The sequence below is a fragment of the Poeciliopsis prolifica genome, unplaced genomic scaffold (assembly GCF_027474105.1).
Source record: "Poeciliopsis prolifica strain line A6 unplaced genomic scaffold, Auburn_PproV2 SCAFFOLD184, whole genome shotgun sequence".
In the NCBI taxonomy this organism is placed as follows: domain Eukaryota; kingdom Metazoa; phylum Chordata; class Actinopteri; order Cyprinodontiformes; family Poeciliidae; genus Poeciliopsis; species Poeciliopsis prolifica.
The window spans coordinates 234,386-254,350 of NW_026562559.1; the positions used below are offsets into that span (position 1 = coordinate 234,386).

At 37.8% G+C, this 19,965-nt stretch overlaps 1 protein-coding gene across 1 annotated transcript in view; it reads left to right on the forward strand.

Annotated features, from left to right (window-relative positions):
- Positions 1 to 19,630, forward strand: part of LOC129356672 (exocyst complex component 6B-like) — a 55,293-nt gene extending 35,663 nt beyond the window's left edge. The window contains exons 16-20 of the mRNA XM_055026242.1: positions 4,401 to 4,512; positions 5,183 to 5,317; positions 5,903 to 6,091; positions 16,208 to 16,349; positions 19,366 to 19,630. Coding sequence (XP_054882217.1) covers positions 4,401 to 4,512; positions 5,183 to 5,317; positions 5,903 to 6,091; positions 16,208 to 16,349; positions 19,366 to 19,604 — 817 coding nt within the window. The 3' untranslated portion in view covers positions 19,605 to 19,630. The remainder of the gene's footprint in view (positions 1 to 4,400; positions 4,513 to 5,182; positions 5,318 to 5,902; positions 6,092 to 16,207; positions 16,350 to 19,365) is intronic.
- Positions 19,631 to 19,965: the final 335 nt, after the last annotated feature.

Here is a 19,965-nt window from a genome sequence, read left to right on the forward strand (position 1 = left end):
GGATTAAAGTGTTAAACTATGCAGCTACTTTTCTTTTAAGTAGACAAGCGATCCAGAAGTGGCTTCCTTCCTGTCCGGAAGGGTTGAACAAAGCTGGGTCTCAGCCAGTCACACGTTGAACAACATGCACACATGCAGGAAAGCAGACAGAAACCAACTCGCCCTGAATCACGATGCTTGAAGAAAGCAATCAAATCAATGGATAGAAAATAAATTGGAGAGGGTGAAAGCACTGATTTGTGATTGGAGCAGAAAACAGGAGAACGAGTGATTACTCTTTGGCTTAAGACTGAAAGGAAGGAACTGCTGCTTGTTAGAAGATGAATATGTCAGGGCTCTTGGCGTTTTGCTTTGTTTGACATATTGTGAATATGAACCAGTTCTGTCCTCTTATAAAGCCCACAAGCCAACCTGAACAGAACGGAGTGAATCTCCAAGTGAAAACCTCCTTCTAGTCTCTGACCAGGCAGGACAAATTGCTGCCCTCAATCAGAGTAATGATCCCAACTCTTTGAGCTCCCTTGATTTCTACCGTCACGCACGCCCTGCTATCCGGCTTCCTGTCGACTTCAAACATGCGCTGGCTCGCAGAAACGGAAGCAGACGGGATGATGGAGCCGGATTATAGTCACCGATATCCCTGACCTCTGGGATCAACCTCTGCTCACGTTTGTAATTAGGCGGAAAGAAGCGACCAACGCACTTTGGCGCCCTTCGTAGAGACGAGGACAATGGCCTTAAAGGAAACTTGTGATGCCACGCCTCGCTTTTAACTCCTTAGCTGTAAAACCTGGGATCCCATCCAGCCTTTTCACGTCTCAGTGTTTTAAGTTGATTAGTTGTTTGCCTGACTGTCAATTTTGGAAAATGAAGAGATGTTTGTTGTCTTGTAGATCAAACCCTTCTTCTTTTTTTAAATAGCATGTTCTCTTGTCTTTCCTAATCTGAAGAAAGCCTGAGAGAAATGGACTCCTGTGTCACGTTGGTATTTATACTCCAGGAAACTGTGAATATGAGTCAAAATTTCCTCAAAAGTCTGATTACCTTTAAAAAGTTAAGTGCTTTATTTAGACTATCCATTTCTAAGACTCAATATGAATGTTAAAATTCATCACTATTGTGACATTATCAGTATTTAAGAGAGTAAATGCTGATAATGTATTTACGGAAAACAACAAACAAAATTAATTTTAGCGTGTTAGAACTAGATCTATAAAGGAGCTCTCGATTTCTGGTTCTTCTCGAGAAGACAAATCAATCCGATTATCACAAATCAAGTCATTTACTAGCAAATTCTTTGAAGAGAGAAAACTTATGTTCAGTAAAGCATGTAGTTTGTCGTATATTTAGCTCTATTTAGGCCGGGTTTTCCTCAAAATATTCGCCATTTATCGCCACCGTACTTTGACTTACAAAATGTAAACATGTTCTTACTTAATTTTATTATTGCATCCCTGAGTTTAATCCATCCGTGGTTTATATATTTGATTGAAATCTCTGATTTTGAGGACTTCTCTCCCTCTCCTGCTTTTAACCACAGCTGGTTGGTAAAGACATCACTTTGCGACTTGACAGAGACCTGGATGCTAGCTTGGCTGGCGCTTTGCAGATAGAGCTCTGTGATTGTTCCTGGAAGAAAACGGTGATGAGGTGGTGAAGACATGAACATCCGTGGGAAAGAAAGCGACTCGTCGGAAATAAGGGGAATATTTTGACAGAGGTTTTCTTGTGTAATCCCCTGAAAAAATTGTGGAAAGATTGAAGAAAGTGAAAATGAAAGGTGCCGCTCAGATGCCCGGTGGCAGACGACTGAAAGAAAATCTCAGCATCTCCAGTAGAAATTAATATTCATATAATAAAACTAAAAGGGAAAATATGTCAACTTTTTAAATGCATCTACTGACATTTCTACTGTAAATATAGACACACTCTAGTTATTTAGAATAGCTCTGAAACTGCAGCTTAACCAGCAAATAACAGGATATTCACCTTCTTGGTGAATAAACTTTTGACATTTGTACCCTGAACAAATATATTTCTAGGATACATAAATATAATGTTGCAGTCAATATCTCCAGTCACATAAGGGAAACCATGTCTGGACTTTTAACATGTTAATTTGATTAATTATATAGATCTTAACAGGTTTAGGATTTTAACGCAGTTAATCAGTACATTCTCAAATTAGAATATTACATCAATCCAATGAAAAACATTTTAATACAGAATAAAAAGTTTTAATCTGACAAATAAGCTTCACTAGAACTTGGCACTTTGCACCAATCTGATGGATTAATAACGGATTAAAAACAATAAATATGTTTGTTGTTGAGCTCATTTGTGTATTCATTCAGTAATTTACCAGTTTTTGACTTGATAATGTTGCTTATTTTGTCGATTTGTTTTCGATAAAACAGACCCTGTAATTAACTCGACTAATGACTTCAATCAAGTCCCACCACTTGTTTAAATGTGTGTGAGATATTTCCATCAGTCAGTTAGCATTGCTGATAGCAGCATCAGCCTTGTTGTATGTGTTGGATGGCCCTCAGCCGGTATCCCTCCATCCATCCCTCAGCGTGTTGTTAACATGTCTGCGTTGAAGTCGTCTGGCCTCTCTTTGACAGAGCCGACCGCCGGCTGTTTATTGTGACTGATGGCAGCATAAATACAATGAAATTCGATCTGAGCCCTGCGGCGCGGCTATATTTGTACACCCACAGAGTTCACTACGATGCATTGACTTTTTGCCTCTCTCTGCACACATTCTTTCTGTCCATTCTGCACTTCTGCTGCTCCAGGATTTCTTTTTTTTCTTCTTTTTTTTAGATTTTTTTTTCAGGCCCCCCTGAGTTGTCGGAACGTTTTTTGGATTCTTGAGCTTCTTTGGAAGCGGACCGGGTTTTGGGTTCCAGCGTTCGGCCTCCCTCAGGCGGAGCTGCATGCGTCTGTGTGTGTTTAGGTTGAATTCCAAGCGCAATTTACTGATTTGGTTGGAATGATTCTGTGTGTGTTATCCGCAGGGTTCTGGAGTCAGAGACGGAGGACAGAAAAAAAATAAAAATAAAGAAACACAGATTATTCATCATTTCTCAGTGGGAGAAACCGATCCTGCTCTTTTCTGCTGATTATCTGTGTGCGTTTCACCTCTTCAGACCTTTACATGGAACCCTCTGACTCCTTCTGCATTTTGTCGCGCAGTTTGATTCTTCCAGGAACCTGATATTAAACTCCCTTCCAGGGGATTTGCTGCCATGCAAAACGTTACTGGACTCGCTGGTAACACTGTGCAGAAATTTGTCTGAGTTTCCTCACCAAACATCAGCCCCATTTCAAGCAAAACAAAATGGATAGCATGTCAGTCATTCTGCTAAGCTGCTCTGCGTTGCTGACATGGACTTTCTTTATTAGGTAACTTGAGCTCGTCTCAGGGTTTTGCCTGGTTGGCGGTGCAGAGTTGGTAATTTGCCGACCATTAAAATCATGTAAGAAAACGTTTCCAAAAAGGATGACTGGCTTTTTTTTTTTTTTGTGGATCATTTTTTAGTTTCAACAGGGTTCAGATTATTTAAACTTCATGGTCTCATCAGGAGATATAAGAAGAACTTTTTAACGAATCTGACAGATTAAAACATGATAAAGATGTTAAGGTTGGTTGACATTTAGACTTTTTTTTTTTTTTCCCCAATGGAGAAATTCACTTTTAACTGTTTTTGCTGGCATTAAGACAGAGTTAAGTGTGTTGCTCTTCTCTTTGCTCATGTAAAAGTTTTTCACTTTTTTTTCCTGGAACCACCACAGGTTTTAATTTGATTTATCAAGTTTTACCTCATACACCAACGCAAAACGGTATATAACTGTAATCGGAAGATTTGTGTGACAAGTATACATTCCTATTCAGCCCCCTTTACTCTCACACCCTGAAATAAAGTCCCCTAAACAGAGCAATCTGCTTCTGTAGTTATGTTTCCGTCCACATGTGGAGCAAACTTTTAAAATATAGCAAAAAAGGTTTTGCAAAGAGTGCAAAAACTGTTAGTCTCTAAATGCTTAAAGGAGACATATAATGCAGAATTTATCTTTTGTTAATTTTAATTTTTCCATTTGGGTTTCTGCTGTTTCTGAAAACATTTGGCAATTTATTTGGCAACAAATTGATGTCTTTTGGGTGATTGGTAAACAGGCGGTTTCAAAAATGTCCCAAATATTGAGTCACATTCGATGGACTTACCTTGCAACCACACTTTCTAGATTTTTACTTTTTAAAAGAAACTATGAATCATTTTCCTTTCACTTCACAATATTGCACTATTTTTGGTGTATGGCATTAAAATCTGAAGTTTGTGATAGATTTGGAAAAAGTGAAGACTCTGTGAGCTCACGTGTTTCTTTGTCTTCAGTTCCACAGAGATCGACGACATGATCCGCAAGTCGACGAATCTGCTGTTGACCCGAACCCTCAGTAACTGCCTTCAGTACGCCATTAAGAAGAAGAACGTGGGCCTGGCAGAGGTAAAGAGGATCATAGTAATCATCATAATTATTATTATTATTGACCAAAACTGAAGAAGATAACTGGAGAGGAGGAGTTCATAAAAATTAAACTTTTTAAAATCCCTGAAAAATTACCCAAAATGGCCGACTTCCTGTCGGTTTGAGACAGGACTTTTTGTTCTATCTATATACCAAATTTGAAGTATCTGGAGTCCAATATAAATACTTACATTTCATGAAAAAAAGGACCAAAATTATTTCATTTAACTTTGGTCCTTAGATCAGTCAATCAATCAATCATCAGTCAGTTCAAAGGGCTTTACATCTTAAGAATACAAAGTTATTAAAAACACCTTACAGTCAACAGTTGAGAAACCAGAAACAGACATTACATTTTGATGAGCGTCAACATCAAAATCATAAATACCCTCAAATATGTTGGTCAATGATCCATTTATTATGGTTCAAAAGCAATTCTTAAACATCTGGGTTTTAGCCTTGATTTAAATAAACTCCATGTTTCAGTGTTAATGTGGCTTAAAATTCAAAGTTTCTTCCTGTAAGTTAAGAGAATTTTCCTGATTCCGCCTTAAGATTGTGTTGCTTTGCTATCATTTTCCTCAAACTCGGATGTATTCGATTACAGATGGATCATTTAAAGTGCCCGGTGTCGGTGTTTGTTTTGTAGTTGGTGCAGGTGATCATCAACACCACCCACCTGGAGCAGAGTTGCCACTTCCTGGAGGAGTTCATAACCAACATAACAAACGTCCCGCCTGAAACGGCCAACGCCACCAAACTGTACGGGACCGCAACGTTTAAGGTCCGTTTATCTTCCCGCCTTCATTTCTACACACAAACCAGCTGCTTGTTCACCTTCAGTAGGCTGATAAGCTTTTACTTTTGTTTTTGTTGTATTTTTTTTTTTGTATGTCTTTGTTGTTTAATTTAAAAAATAATTCTTCATTTAACAATATACATATACATAAACCCAACATAATATGCTTATTTTGATACATCTCTGGAAAAAATGAAGATGCCACTTTAAATGATCAGTTTCTCTAATTTACTATTTATATGTTAATTAATTAATTTAGAAACAACAATACTAATGTTTTAACTTAGGAAGAGTTCAGAAATCAATATTTGGTTGAAAAACCAGGAGGTTTAATGCAGTGGGCTCTTATAATTCCAGAGCTGTAGATACACAAATATACACTTAGTCATATAAACATGGATGCGCAAAATTTCTGAATATAAACAACAAGATGCAGTCAGAGAAATGTATCTCTAAATGTTTATATGTATTAGATATAATCTTCCTCTTACTATTTTCCTCTCTGCGTTCTAAATGGTCTTTCCTGTGGCTTATTTGTTACTTCAAACGATCACGGCTGTGCTGGAACAGGACGCCCGCCATGCGGCCGAGGCGGAGATCTACACCAGCCTGAATGCCAAGATCGACCAGTTTCTGCAGCTGGCGGATTACGACTGGATGTCTGCGGCGCAGAGCAGCGGCGGTCTGACGACCAGCGACTACCTGGTCGACCTCATCACGTTTTTGAGGAGCACGTTCAGCGTCTTCACCAACCTGCCGGTTAGCAAACACGCACGCACACACTGTTGCAGTAGATTTACAGTACATTAGTAGACAGTATGGGGGGAATAGACAAAGCTGTTACAATATGATTTTAGTCCTACAAGCGCCGTAATAAGATACAAATATAAGAATATAAACATTTTCTTTGTTTTATTTTATATTTGTGTCATATTACTTTGTTTGTAGGACATTTAAAGAATCAATTTTACATAAAATTGACTTTTTTTTCTTTGATAATGTTATTCTCTCATCAACTGGGTTGTTGCTTTGATTCTTTTTTGTGTTTGAGAAATCCTTTCATTTCCATGACAATCATTCAGCTGTGCAAAACGCCTGGGTGGCCAAAGCCCCGCCCACAAAGACAAAGCTCCTCCTCAGAGCTGAACATTTATTTTAAAAAATTATTTCAAATATGACAGTTTGGAGCCTTCGATGTCTTGCTGCGCAAAATGAATTTAGGTCTGGAACGATTCCTCGAATGATTCGAGTATCTCGATTATTAAAATTTCTCAAGGAAATTTCATCTGTTTTGAAGCTTCGATAAATAATGTTTTCTTATGTAACGCGCCGTGTTGTGGGCAGCGCTCTTACTTCCGCCTATGAGTTGTTGTGAAGTGCTAGCTGCACGGCGAATTGTCAGGGTTTGGTGGCAAATATGTATTGCTGAAGTTTGCGGCGTGATGTTTGGAGTGCGGCAGCTTTTCTGCCGTCGGATCCGCGTCGTCACAGAATATTCCAAAATAGTCCTAATTTAATTGTGATGAAAACTGTGATGACAGTATTGATTACAGTAACTCGTATTTTTTCTTTCTTAATCTTTCCAAAATGTCCTGACCACTGAGGTTTGGCATCTCTGCAAAAACACAAACTCTTACCAAGTCATTTTGGCCCAGATTCTAGTGCAAATATTTTAGTGCATTTCAAATGAGACAGAACTAATTGACAAGTAACTTTTCAGCAAAATATAGGAGCTTGATTTAAGTCAATAACTCATTAATATTGATGAAAACGTGATTGGTCCATTGGTAGATTATTTCCACTCATAATAAGGCATTTTCCCATGATGTAAGTGAAATAGTCATTTTTCTGCCATAGAAAGGAATTAACTTAAAACAAGCTCCTATAACTTACTGTAAAGTTACTTATAAGTCAGTTTCATCTTATTTTAAGTGAAGAGAAACTTGAAACTAGACCAAAATACTTGGTAAGACTTTGTGTTTTTGCAGTGTACCGCTAGAGGTATACATCTGGTTTGAGCTTTACGGGCATTTAGAGTCCATTTAAATTTCAGTACCATAATACTGATAAAAATATAGATTTCTGTAATCGTTGAGGATTTCTGCTGTTTGGTTTGAAAGCGCCTCATCGTGTCAGAGGGCTGCACAATCTGCTTTAGTTCGTTAGTGGGATCGTTAAAGGGTGAGCGGGTCGGGTCAGCAGCCCAGGATTATCCGCAGGCCATTGACACTAAAGCCCCAGCGGGAATCGCCTTACGCTCAGTCAGGATGCCGCAGTGCAACATTTACAGCTTGTTGAGCGTGTTTCACAGGGCAGCCAGAAAATTGATAAATCCTATTAATTCAGTATGCTTAAAGCTTATTCAGGTATCCAAATGTAGCAATACATTTAAATAAAAATAAAAACATTCCTGTAAATGTGTTATTTTAAAGATCTTTATGAGCTGCTTGTGACTCCAACTGGGAACACAGTTGATTCGTTTTTAGTTATTTACATTTTTAATTAAATGTAGGAAGTTAATTAAATCTGTATTAGCATCAGTATTGGTTGATGTTTTATTTTTTTAATGTATTTTAGAGTCAAGTCGTGCTACTTTGTAGCACAATGAAGTTACTTTCAGATGTAATAAAAAAGCTACATTGATGACACGACTAAATAGAAATTTAACACCTTGAAATTGGGCCTCTGTCTCTTTAAGAAATGTCTGCCCTATCCAACCTGCTGCCTTCAGTACTTCATCACAGTTTCTCCATTCACCATTTCAAAATGTTTTTACCAGCATTGAGCTGAGATGTAGCTGCTACAATGAGCTCAGTTTCACCAGGTGTTTGCTAATTGCTGCTGGCTAGTCTGAAGGAGCTGAGTGGGTGGGTATGTTTGTGATGGGGAATATTATTATTACATTATTGTTTTTCTCTTTTCCTCTCTTTCTGAGAAAAATTGGATGACAAAAGTCTTTGGTCCAGTGCTTTGGTTTCAACTAACCCTTTTTTTGAAGAACATTTTTGCTTACATAATTCATTGTGTCTGTTTTGTTTATTTCTTTTGGATAATTACAATGTCTTGGAATCTTTTTGTTAAATATTCATTAGAATTTAAGGTTTATTGATCTTTGAATAATGTTTTCTTTCCAATATTATATATATATATATATATACATATATTTATGAAGTTTCATTTGGTAAATAATGACACTTTTATTGCAAAGTTGCATTAAAACTTGCGTTAAAAGTCCATTAATAGGTAGATGGGTCATTTTATTTATATAGCATATTTTCAGCAGCATAGAGAGTTCAAAGTGCTTTACATAAATTAGAAGAAAATACAAACAAAACAACAAAACCAAAAGAAAGACAAAAATATTAGGGTAACAGCAAAAAAAGTTAAATATTGGTTCTCCATGTTTGATTCTGGGATCGCTAAGTACTCCACGATTTATAAACTAACAGGCGGTCGTAGACATTCATGAACATTCCTTCATGTTCAAATAAAGTCTTTACCAGTTTGACCTCCTGAAACCTGCATTGATTGGACAAGTTGCCAGTCAAAGACCAGTATTAATATCAGAAATCAATATCAACCCAAACTTTCATATTAATGCATTCCAAATCATATGGTTTCAAAAACCTACAAGCTTGTTTTTATCTGCATTCCTGCAGGTGATCATATAAAAGTTAGAGAGTCAGACACCTACAGACCATTTCTTTCAGTCTGTTTTGATCAAAGGTCACGAACAGATTCATATGATGCAAACACACAGCGAAATCAGCTTTAAGGTGATTAGGCGCCCAGATTTGGACCAGCCGGGTCACAAGGCCACACACAGGCCACACACACTGCTAAGTGTTTCGCAGCACATCTAATCAGCTTTTCCTTCACACCCTCCCACAGACCCGGACACGACCCCATCACACATGCTTCAACGCGGACTCAAACGCGGCGTGAGGCCTCTTAAGTAGATCAGACGCTATGGATCTAAACGCTGGGTGGTATGACCCCGCTCAGATAAAGGCTGGTGGTGTGAAACAGGCGAGTTATGAGGGAATGAAGCAGAGCTACAGAAATAAATTATTTTAATATACTGAATTGTTTTGAGGCTAATCCACACTCACCTGACACTTTATTAGGTGCAATAAAGTGTCAGTAATTTGTGAGCTATTGCTGTCTTTTTTCAAACTTTGTTCCAGATTTTTGGTTCATAATTTTGTTGACATTTGATAAAATTACAATTTTGCTGAGGTAAAATCTGAAAGTGATTAATATAATATCTGTCTGAGTTCCAGCTGGTTTTATCAGCTGGGTTTTCAGCCTTGATTTAAAGAACTCAGTATTTCAGCTGTTTTTCAGTTTTCTAGAAGGTTGTTTCAGATTTGAGGTGCATAGAAGCTGAATGCTGGTTCTCCATGTTTGGATCAGAGGATGTAGAGCTTTAATGCAGTAACTAATTACGAAACAATCAATAAACACTTTGGTTGTAGTTACCCAGAATGCCTTTTACTGTAGTCCACTTCCTGTTTTTGGAGCGCTTGTTGTTCTCTTGTTGAACCGCACCAGAGTTCAGTTCAACCAAACCAAGACTGAGGTTTTCAGATGGGCCACCGTTTGCATTTCTTGGTGCGCTTTAGAGATTGATTGAGTCTTCACACCTTCGCTAAACAACCGAACTTCCAATACAAACAAAGAGTTCAATTAAAGTGCATTGAACATGGCTGCTGTGAATCCACTCTAACATTATTTGAATCCCTTCTGCATTTCCTACAAAACAAAGTTGCTTGGTGCCGGCCGTTTTTCCCTGCCGTCATTTTATCCCCACTTTGCTAATGGACATGACTGTATGTTAAAACGCACAAATTAGTGATTTATTTTAAAATATTTCTATTCCATCTGCACCAAAATGACTAATTAGTAAAACACAGTAGATGTGGAGGACAGTTTGGAGGACAGAAGTTCTTTGGCCAGTTTCTATTTAGTGTTTGCATGTCTGTGGACATCCTGCTGGAAGCGGCTCTGTACTGAGATGAACCTCAGCAGGATCAGGTGTCTTCTTCAGCTTTGGACGCTGTAAACACGCGTCTTCGCCGCCTCCTGTCTCTGCAGACGTTATCCAGGAGCTAATGGCTTCACTCGGAGTTGGACGCCACTGGATAGCGCTCATAATTTAGCCAGGCTCAAATTATCGGGATGGAATGAGGATGACGGGAAAAGGCCTCTGGGGGTGAAAGTGATCATGTAAGAATTAGGAGGGAATTTTGGACTCGCAAGCTTCCAAGTTTCAAGATCCAAAAGCTACTTGACCTGTTTTCTGTTGTGACCTGATTGCCATTTTTATTTTTTGTGGCGATGCTTTATCACGTCAGAGTGGCTGAGGTGAATTAGCTTAACCTCCGCAGGCCTTGTGCGATACTTTTACTGCTCTAACTTTTCATTTTCCCAATGAAGCAATGGGATTTGGATGTTTTTCAGTGCAGGTAATGTCTGTATATGTTTCTGTAGGGAATGCCTGTAGAGCACGCCACCTTGCCGGTGAGTATTGGCGTGAGAAATGCAGTGGCGTTTACCTTACTGACCTGCTTAACCCTGCGGTCCGGTCCAACAGCAAGCATGTGGGAGAGGAACGCAGCAATGCATGTTTGAACTTGATGTGGTTAAATGTGTTTCTCTGCTGCAGTAAGAAAGAAATAACTGCTCACCTGCTCATGTTGTGTGTTCAAGTCAGTTTAATTAACTGGATTTATGCTTAACACATTTGCTTCAATTCCACATCAGCATATTAGAAGTAATTGAAAAGTTAATTGAATTCAATAATTCACCAGACTTCTAACATGGAGAGTGATGATATCTGAGGGTTTATTTCTGACATTCACCAACTGCTTAACAATAAAAACAGGAATATAAAGGATATAAAACAGGAAAGTTCACGCCATGAGTGGTCAATATTTTAGATATTCAAAACAAAAAAACTAGTCAACAATTATCTATCGAAGTACTATATGATGTGTGATCAGTTATCCTGATCATAACATGGCATTTACTTTAATCTGTTAAAAAAACATTCATTTTTAACACTTTTTTTTTAACTTTTTTGTTGTATTTGGCTTTAAGGCGTAAACATCAAAGTAAACTCTTAAAATTTAGCAAACTTTGTGGAATTATTGACCTTTTGTAATAATTTCAACTTTCTCAATTGAGTTACTGAAAAATACGCTTTTTGGTAATATTTTTATTCTAGTTTTTGGATTAAATCAAGTCAGAGAAACCGAAATGAAAGTATTCATGTGAAAACATTCCCACCCCTGATGGTGAAGTGAAAATGCTTGCTCACATTCTGTCTAGAGCAAATATTTTACTGGGTATTGGGTGACATTAATGTAAAAATCATCTATGGCTTTGCAGCATTTAATCCTTTTACTGTCATTCTCATCGGTCAGTTGGTATTAGAGTCATAAAACACCTTAAGCTCCAGTAGCTGTGAGTTTTCATCCAGATTTTTAGGAGCCCTGAGATGGGGTCTAAAACTCCAGCATCAAGCTGTCTCTCGACGTCTGGCTGTCCTGCCTGGCCTTGAATTACGCACCATGTCGAATCCCATCTTGGATCAGGGAAGCTGGTCCTCTACCCCGACCTGTTTCTGTTATTAAAAGGCTGGAATGCAAGTCTGCTTCTCTCAGATGGGAAATTCACGTAAAGCTGAGTGACATTGGATTATATTATACTAAATTACACACGAGGTTCAGGTTGTTCTTTCTGATTTATCATTGGGATCTTTTTACTTCAAGGTTATTGATTTAATCTGGTGCAAATCAAACTTACAGAAAAGATTAAAGGAGAGGAAAGTTACACCGATTACACCAAAATATCATTGCTTTTAGTCTTCAGATTAAAGCAGATTGTTTCATCAGACTACATATTTTTACTGGCCTAATTTCTATTTGTTCTTGTAAATCTTTTTACATTTGTTGCATAAAATTATCGATTAATGACTACAAACGGTTAGGCGTCCATTTTTCCTGTATTGAGAGGACTGCCTTTCCATAACATGAAACATTTTTCATATTCTGAATTTTAAGAAAGCATATTTTAACAAATTTTGTGTCGACTGCATTAAACACAGACAGAATGAACAAAAGAAATTAAACTTACAAACTTAAAAATAGGAACCCTTTTAGGTTGCAGGATATAAAATAATAGATGAAAAGTCTAAAATGTGCAATAATACTGCATTAACAGAGATGTTTTTGTATTATTTGTAAGTTTATTCATTGTTTGTTTCCCTAGTAAAGCCTGATTTCTCAGTATTTTCAGCGTTAATTTGCTTTCTGCCTTTAGTTTGGTTTATGTTTTCAAAGGCGTTTCTGAAAGTCGGGGTAGATTTAGACGTTAAGGAAAGAAAATACTCCCATCAAAGTTAAACTGCATACATAGCTAAAGTGGGCTTTGAGTGTTTCCTGCTTATCTCCGTCTTAATGGGGGGAAATTTCTAGAAAACTAAAAAAAGTACAACTAATTTTTACTGAAATATCTTGGGAACTGAAACAGCTGCCCAGTAGAAGTACTTCTGAATTTCCACATTTAGCAGCAACACCCAAAATAACCAAAAGGATAAAAACATCTTTTTAAAAAAAATCTAATATTTGAAAGCATGTAACTAAACAAAAGCAACATCAGGCTGAATTCAAATCAAGCACGTTTGTGCATATATGTTACATGTTTCATCAGGCATCCAGTTTTTAAGCAAATTTATCATTTTTACAACTTTCTGTTTTAACTTCATAATATTTATATTTATTTTGATATTCTACATATAGAATAAAGTGAAACAGATTCACAAAAAAGGTCAAAATATCCAAGCCTGAAACTTACACTCACTTTACAGAAGAGTGTAAGTTTTATATTAAGCATGATAAACTCACATATCAGGGCATAAGGCAACAGCCACCCAAAGTTAAAGCAGTGGCAGCAAATCATCCAAAACAAACTTGGATTCATAAAGTGAAAATTTATATGATGTTTTGAGGAGATAGTTGGAGGAAATACTGTCTGCGACCTGAAGCTTTAAGACTTAGGAAACCGGCACACTATGGAAGGACTTATAAGCTCTGAGTCTTCCTGTAATTCACCTATGTGTTTATAAAACATGTTAATTAAAACACAATATCTGGCAGCATTTCAGATCAATTGAATTATGATTTATGATAATTGAAATGTGTCAGTCATTAACATCATGTCACTGGTTAATACTAAATGGCATCTTGTCACAGTAAAAACGTGCAGAACGAGTTTTCACTCTTCACTGCATGAGATAAAAATGCCACAAAGACTCGAGTCTCAGACCACGAGTCCAAGTCAAGGCCTTTGGGCACAATCAAAGGTCAAGTATGAAGGCCATTGTTTTTCTGACTCCAACTTGAGCTGCAATCTACATCTTGAAAGACTGGAGTTGCTTTATAAAGTCAGTTTGATTGTTCACTCTTAATGGAGTAATTGTTCTATATTCAGCGTTTTTCTGCTGTAGGACTATTTATATGCTAAGTCTTTGATTTTAAAGTCTAAGTCGACAATGAGCAGTAGTGAAACTGAATGTGCCACATTTAGCAGCTACTGTTATTTTCACTAATAAAAGTGGTCAGACCATGAGAATCTGACATGGACCAGCAATAAACCAGTAAAATGTTGCTTTTCTTCACTCTGTTCAGGAAGAGTAACAATAGCCAGTTTTTATATATTATTCGGCCTTGTTAGATTAAACGGTTTGGTTAAAGTGAACTCCAAAGCAAATGTGAACGGGAGGAATTCTGGGTAAATGCCACCAAAACAAAACTCACTAATCTAGCTTTAGCAGTAAAAATGTCTTATCTTTTACCAAAAACAAACCGTTAACATCTTACACTTCTCCATTTTCCATTTACAATTTGTGCTGCGTCTCTTCTTTGAAAGTTTTTTGTGCTGTTTCCTTCAGTGGTAATTGGTGCTGTGCAATCGGGGGGGAACAGCACCAACTGAAAATATAACAAATGTTGCAGTTTTGGTCCCAAATCGAACCGGGTTCTACTGGACTACCTGGTGTGAAATCACTCTGGCCTCAGATGGCTTTTCTCTTCCCTCCTTTCTTATTTCTCCTTTACGTTCTTCCTTTTCTAACCTTATTTTTCGCTCTCCTCTGTTCCTCTCCTCTCTAACGGTTGCCAGTCATCGGTTCTGAGGCGACACTGTTTGTGTCAGACAGACGTGTTTTTGTGTTTCTGCGCCTCGGCCCGTCCAGGTCCAGGCCGTGTAAACAGAATTAGCTCATTTCACGCTCCATCTCCCCTGTGATAACTGACCTCTGGGACGAGCGGAGTGTGTGTGGAGTGTGTGTTGGGAGTTCAGAGGCCGCCGTCGGATTGGAGGATATCCGGCCGGTCGTACGTCTGTGTTTCCCAAATATGTGTGCGGCGCACGTGTTCGCCGTGTGTTGGGTCTGAGGTGGAAGCTGCGTCTGGACTCAACCGGGTCCAGACACTTTCCCAGTGTCTCAGTTCATGAACAACACAGTCTGAGTTTTACAAGACAAAAAGGAGTTCAAGAATCTACAAGCTGGAATACGGTAGTTATTAAAAATGGTACATGCAGATCCAAAGAAATGTTCAACTGATTATTAAAAGAGGCATTATTTTGTAAAATTGGCCTTTTCGTTACGATGTTATCCCCTCATTAAAAACAGATTTTATTCTTGCTCAAAAGCAATTTTCTTACTTTCCATTTATTAAAGGATCAGACTTTTTTGTCCAGAAACAAACCCACATTCACAAAATCAAGAAGAACTGGAGTCTCTCATTTCCAAGAAATGAGAGACTTTAATCTTTATATGTGACATATAAAGATTATTCGTAAGAGCAAATGAATGCTAAAACGTTTTTCTGCTGATAATCCATCATGATCCAGTTTCAGCTGAAAGAAATGACAGAAAGTGTCTCTTCAGGTTGATGCACGGTTAAAACAGCTGATGTGTTCGTCTGATTGGCTGTGTCCAGCATGATTAATGAAGGTAATTAAATACAGGCCATGAATGAGAGCCCTGACGTTTGTTTCTTATTAATCACCTGGAAGCATGTTGCTTTGTGTCTGTTTGTGTAATCCAGACACATCAAAGTCTCGTCAGGACTCATTTGTGTAATGAGCCTGTTCTGTACAAACATGCACTTCCCCTCCTGCGTCTCTGCGATTCGCGATGGCAAGAAGGTTAATTCTTTGCTCACGACGCAACATCTCATCAGATCTGTGTTAATGGATTAAAGGAAGAGGAAATGAAGTCTAATGAAAATCGTCTTTTAATGATTAAGAGAAAACAAAACACGTTTCATCGCAGATTTCCTCCGCTTGACTCTTGACTTTCTCTGGCGGTTGTCGGCCCAACCTCCGTCCGTTCCGTCCATCTTTGATCCGCTTGCTTCACGGGGCTGGAATGCAGACCCGGAGGTCGGGACGGAGGCCACAGCTAATCACTGAGATTACACAAGCGTCTGTCCGCTCAGACACCAACACATGTTTTGGTTTTTTTGAATTAATGCGTTGTCACGTACTTCCTCATCTCCTGCTGTAGTTCTTGTTATGCTACTTTATCATCCTGACTGCACCTGAGCCCCTGGTTCATTAGGGGACACTGGTGCAGCCTGATGGTCTTTTTACATTTAGAAAAGCCATTTTATTTGTTTTAAGAAGCATCACTTTTAATTATTTAGGTGCATTAACATTCAGTTCTAGGTGATATTTGTACATTTCAGTTAGAAAACAACCAACTTTCTAACTGCTGGTTTGTGTTTGCAGCCAAGAGACAAACCAAAGATCAGCTTGAAAAGCCAGTAACGTTCCTCCTTCCTTTGCCTCTCCGTGTTTCAGGGGAAAGTCGCCCAGACGGCCTGCATGTCGGCCTGCAAGCACATCTCCACCTCCCTGATGCAGCTGCTGCTCGACCCAGAGGTCCGGCAGATCTCAATCGGTGCTCTGCACCAGCTCAACGTCGACCTCAAGGAGTGCGAGAGTGAGTTGACCTTTTTTTAACAGCTTTGTTGTTGCACAAACAGTTTTATTCCTAAAATTTCTGGATATTTAATTAATGTTGTTGCTGTAACCCAGGAGATTTAGTTTTATTATCATTCTTGAGTCATTTGAGTATATAAAAATAAATCTTTGGAAATGATTCTACCATTTAAGACCAAGTGCACCACTTGGACAAAGTAAATACACAATTAGTGAAGCATCAGGCATGAATTTAAGTTTGAAACAAAAGCAGAATCAACTCACATCCAATTAAAGCTGTTGCCTTGGTTTTCTTAAACCAGGGGTTCTCAAAGTAGGGGTCGGGACCCACTGGGGGTCACAAGAAACCAACTTGGGGGTGAAAAAATAGTGATGAAACCTGAGCTATATGTAGGGTTAAAATTAAATAAATATAATATAAACATAGTATTAAATGTCTCATTAGATAATGTACAGTTATATACTTTTAATGCATTTTAAGAAAATAAATCAATTTTAAATTTCTATAATTTTCATTGTATGTATATTATACATGTACATTGAAAAGATTTTAATTATTTCAAAATTTATTTCAGCAATATATTTATTAAATTATTTTTAATAAATATATAAATAAACAAAACATTTTTCCGTTTACTAAATTTATTAAGATTTTATTTCAACAAAAAAAAAATTTCAAAATATTTTTTAAATATTTTTTTTTGTTTTTTAGTCATAGTTTAACAAAATTCATTTTTGTAATTTGAAAAATAGACAAAACAAACATGAAACTGAATCTTAATTTGTTCAAATGTTGGTCTTTCCACATGTATTGTGCATATATTTCATCTTCCCTTTGCCGCCATTTTCTTTTTTTTCCCTCTTCTTTATTCACAAACCACACCAACTAAAGTTCCTAAAGTTAAAAGTAATTTTATTAAATATCGTCTGTTTGCGTCTGAGAGCCCAGGGGGCGCTGTGGAACAACCAAATAAAGGTTTAGAAGCGTACATCATCTTCCTCCTCCTTCCGTCCCTCTGATTTGTGAGACTTTTAGGACGCAAACGAGTTTTTTGCAGATAAAGGATTTGGCGAGCTGAAAGAGCGCGAGGCGTCGTTGGCTCGGTTTGTACATGATCAAGGTTCTTAGAGTCACAGAGCGGGTCACACTGCGTGTTTGTGACCTGATGTGAAGTGACATGCGTGCAGAGCTGCAGATTTGGTTTTCTGAAGCAAACTGGAGGAAGTTGGGCTGACGGTACAGTAGAGGGCAAAACGAGAAGCAAAAATCCAAAACAGAAAGAGCGAGGAAGTGAAAAGATGGAGCGAAATGTTAAGATATTACCTCCGTTATTTAAAAAAGAAAAAGAGGAAAATTAAAGACCTAAAAGCTTTAAGGGTTTAAAAGAATGTCTGGTGTAGATTTGGATGAAAGAGTTTTGGACAAAAGGAAAATGGGATTAAATGAGGGAGGTGTGACTTTAATGAAACATAAAGAAGGAGAGTTTGGAAAAAAGCTAAAAAGACGACTGAGAATGGAAACTAAGTTTACGCTCACACAGGGAAGGAAATGAGAAGTTCAAAAAAGGGATTAAAGCTTAAATTAATGAGAGAATCTCCGGATTGTGACGGGCGGGAAGAAATGGAGGCACGGCTGGAAGAACAGCAAAAAATAAAATAAATTCTCTACATTTGAGAGAAAATATGAGAAAAAGGGAAGCAAATACAGGAAAAATGTGTATAAGCTGTTCTGTTTAACAGCACCTATAAACTTCTTTAATATTTTACCCTACCAAAAACAATAAATAAAACAAAAACAGAAACCATACATACAATGGATAATTAAGAAAAAAATAGTCTTTCAACGAAAATGAATTATGATGAAGATATTAAGCTCAAGCTAATAATTCAGTGAATTGCAAAAATCAAGCTCAATAATTTCCATTTTTATGATGGCATTGGTCTCCATTTGCCACTTTTCTGAAGGACAATTTTATTTACAGAAACTTCTGCATCCATTTTATTTGCTGTTTCTGTTTTGTTTGTTTTTAGACATTCAAATTGTCTTTCGGTGTTAAATGTTCTTTTGATCTTTGAGAAAGTATTCTTGCATTATTAGGGCTGGACAATAAACCAATAACGTATATGACAATAGAAATGTAATTAAAATCAGTACATACAAATTCAATATGTGGAATATTCACTGAACTCGGACCTGGAACCGCACAGCATTCTGGGAGTTGTAGGCAGAATAAAGTTGCTGGAATCAACTAACTCTCCCACTCTTTGGTTACCTAGCAATGACCTGTTAATTAGCAGCATTAGCAGTTTAAAGTTTCCCTCATAAGCAGTGTGATAACTGGATCAAACAGGAAAGGTCACACCACCAGTTTGGACGTATTTCAGACAAATAAAACTAAACTAATCAATAATTATCGATATAAACTGATATGAAATGCTTATGTCGTGATACATTTTTCAGCCATATTGGTCATAACATGGCTGTGACATTAATCTCTTAAAAAAGAAAACATTCATTTTAAAGTGATAAACATCAAAATAAACACATGAATTAGTTTCTGTGTCATGTAAATACCTGATCCATTGTTTAGCCGTATTGTCCAGCCCTACTCTTAGGCCCGGCGGCCATTACAGACCCAAGCTTTCCCCATCTGATCGCAGACATGCTAACAAAGCGCTGCGTAAACAGAGCAAACGCACTCAGGTGAAATCTGCCAGTGTTATTACCCCAGTTTTGTTTACATCCACACACTTTCTCACACACTCGTTCTGTCTTTCAGCCAGCGACATGACTCTAACCCCCCACCCCCACCCGTTTCCCCCTTTGTCCCCCCCACGCTGTCATTCGTCTGCCAATCTGTCCCGATGCATAGCGAATCCGACCAGGTCTTTTATTATTCCCGTTTTTCACCCTGTTTTTTTTTTTTTTTCTTCCTCTTCCTCCTCCTCGTCCTCCTCCTCTCTTCCCTCTCTCCGGGGGTGGACTGGTGGGGGGGTGGGTTTGTATTTTCCCACAGGTTTTGCCAGAGCCGGCCCGGTCGCAGGCTTCCAGGGTGACACGTTGCTTCTGGCCTTCAGTGACTTGAGACAAGTAGGTCTTTGTCTCCTTCGTGGTCCTCACTCCTTCGTTTCTTCTTCTTCTTCTCCTCACTGTCTTTCTTCTGCCTCCTCCTCCTCATTGTTCCCTCCCTCTCTCCCCGTCTTCATCTTCTTCCTTCATCATGTCTTCATGCTTCATTCATCCCTTAATGCATAAATCTGTCTTAATATTTCCTGATTATATTATTCTGTGTTGTTCCTTTCTGCCTTTTTTCTGATATCATTTGTTTTACTGTAAAAATGGCTGTTAAATAAGAAACGGCTAAAAAGGTAAAAGAAAATTGCACACAATTTTTAGAGGTACAGTACCTCATTATTCTGTTTATTACTGCAGATGAATCCTTTGGTGAAAATCACCAAGCGGTAAAAAGCAGTTGCATTTTAGGAGTAAATGTTTATTTTGCTTTTATTTATAATGGAAGGCAGAAGATTAAAATTTCATTGTCTATGAATTATTTTATGCACAAAAAGTACAGTTGATTCATGATGTAACAAGTAAGAGTGTTTAATCTTCATGA